At 51.9% G+C, this 2156-nt stretch overlaps 1 protein-coding gene across 2 annotated transcripts in view; it reads left to right on the top strand.

Annotated features, from left to right (window-relative positions):
* SLC25A16 (solute carrier family 25 member 16) overlaps positions 1-2156 on the top strand; it is a 21715-nt gene that overhangs the window by 14033 nt on the left and 5526 nt on the right. For both annotated transcript variants that reach the window (XM_019538502.1, XM_019538503.1), the window contains one exon: positions 1219-1285. In XM_019538502.1, the coding sequence (XP_019394047.1) occupies positions 1219-1285 (67 nt within the window). The remainder of the gene's footprint in view (positions 1-1218; positions 1286-2156) is intronic.

Below are 2156 nucleotides of genomic sequence, written 5' to 3'. Positions count from 1 at the left end.
GTATATGAGCGCATGTGTCCGTCCCAGCAGGTCAGTTGGTGGAGGAGAGAAGGGGTGGAGGCCTGGGGGCATGTGCAGCGGGGCTTGGAGTACAAAGCACAGCCTGCAGCAGCAGCTACCTCCACTGTACACAGATCAGGGGGCACGTGCCCCCCCAATGTGGGGCAGTGCTGGTGGCTGCAGCAGCTCTGAGGTAGGGACTCAGGCAGGGGCAGGCCCTGCACAGCTGGCATGGGGCAGGGGACAGTTGCAAATGGCTCATCCGGGGGGGTCCAGGGACGGAGGGCACACAGCCCAAGAGGGCACGTGACCCTGGATCTGCCTGCAGGGTGCGGTGGGCTGGTGCCAGGGAGGCAAGGCCATAGGTGGGGGGGTAGGGATATCGTTCCCCCAACTGCTGCTCCCAGTGCCAGTGCCGCCCATCCAAGCACAGCCCAGGCCTGGTGAGAACAGCTCGGCGTAGCCTGCTCCACCCCTGGGGACTTGGGGGCTGGTGGGTGCAGGGGAAGGCAGGTTGTAACTGCTAGGAGCAGCAGTTGGGGAGGCCTACAGCCCACTCCCCACCCCATGACCGCACTCTCAATGCTGGCACCTCCCTGGCTGCAGCCTGCCCCACCTTGCCAGCAGATATGGGTGCACACGCTCTCCCCTCATTCCTTCCTGAGCTGTAAGCCCCACTGTAGCCCCCGGATGAGCCGCTCTCAGCTCTGTCCCCCCAACCTGCACTGGTTGTGCAGGGCCTGCCCTGCCCCTTTCCCTACCTCCCTGCCATTGAAAAGAGGCAGATTGAGGCCCCAGTGGTGAGGGAGGGAGTAGGGCTAGGTCTGGGGTCTCAGTCTGCCCCGTTCCCCACCACAGCCCTTTCCTTCCCCCCTCTCCTCCCCACAGACTTACCTGCTGGGTGGGGGTAGATCTTTGATTCCTTTTACATTCCAGAAGAAATCTCCAACCTAAAAAGGTTGGAGACCACTGATGTAGACCTTTCACCCACTTTGTATTTCTCCCTTTTTTGTTTCTCAAGCAACCAAATAGTCCCTCCTTCTTACACCTGAGGCAGCTGAGAAGTTTAATATTAACACCTCATTGTCTGATTGCTGCTACTACATGGTGTCCTGTGGCTTATCTTGTCAGTACAACTGGATCCATAATCCATATATATATATTTTTTTTTACTGCTTATAGCTTGCTTAAATTTTTTAAATATATTTCCTTCAACAGGAAGGAGGTTTTACTGGTTTCTACCGAGGTCTGATGCCTGCTATTGTAGGAATGGCTCCTTATGCAGGTAAGTTAAAAACAGAATATGGGAAGCGGTGAACACATCTTGCAGGTGTATTTAAGATGCTCCATTGGTTTCTGTAAAGTCAAGGTTGTGTTTTTACCCAGTGAAGAGGACAGGTTATAGGAGAACCTCCCTGACTTTAATGCTGAAGTGAACCAGCAAAGTTTGGAGCAGCTGGCAAAAATCCCTAGATAACCTTTTTAATACTTGGATAGAAGTAGAGGGGGGCGGGGGGCAGTATCTGTGTTTTTCCTCTTTTCATTAGGGAAAGCTGGGCTGGGAAGGTAGAGAACCCTGTCCCTCCCTGATCTTTGTAGGCTTGTGGGAGGCTGAGACCCTCTACAAGAAACCTGCACAAGAAACTGTTGTTGTTAACCACCTCTGCCCACCTCTCCCCCCTGAATATGGGAAATTACATGAGGAATATTTGACTAATTTCTGTGAGTTCTAGTGTTCTCAAATGTTGTAACAAGTGAATGTTAATTTACAAAACACTAACTTAAAAGTGTTCTTTTAAATTGTGGAGAAGCTTGAGAGAGTCCAGAGAAGAGCCATGCAAATGATCAGAGGCCAGGAAAACAGACCTTACAATGACAGGCTGAGAGCCATGGAGCTCTTTAGCCTAAAAAAGCGCAGGCTCAGGGGTGATCTGATGGCCACCTACAAGTTTTTATCAGGGTGACCACCAAGATCTGGGGGAATGTTTGTTCACCAGAGCGCCCCAAGGGATGATGAAGTTGAACGGTCATAAATTACTACAAGACCATTTCAGGCTGGACATAAGGAAGAATTTCTTTACTGTCTGAGCCCCCAAGGTCTGGAACAGCCTGCCATTGGAGGTGGTTCAAGCACCTACACTGAACACCTTCAAGAG

The sequence above is a fragment of the Crocodylus porosus genome, unplaced genomic scaffold (assembly GCF_001723895.1).
Source record: "Crocodylus porosus isolate Cpor-Errol unplaced genomic scaffold, CroPor_comp1, whole genome shotgun sequence".
Classification (NCBI taxonomy): Eukaryota; Metazoa; Chordata; order Crocodylia; family Crocodylidae; genus Crocodylus; species Crocodylus porosus.
This window is presented reverse-complemented; position numbering and strand designations above follow the sequence as displayed.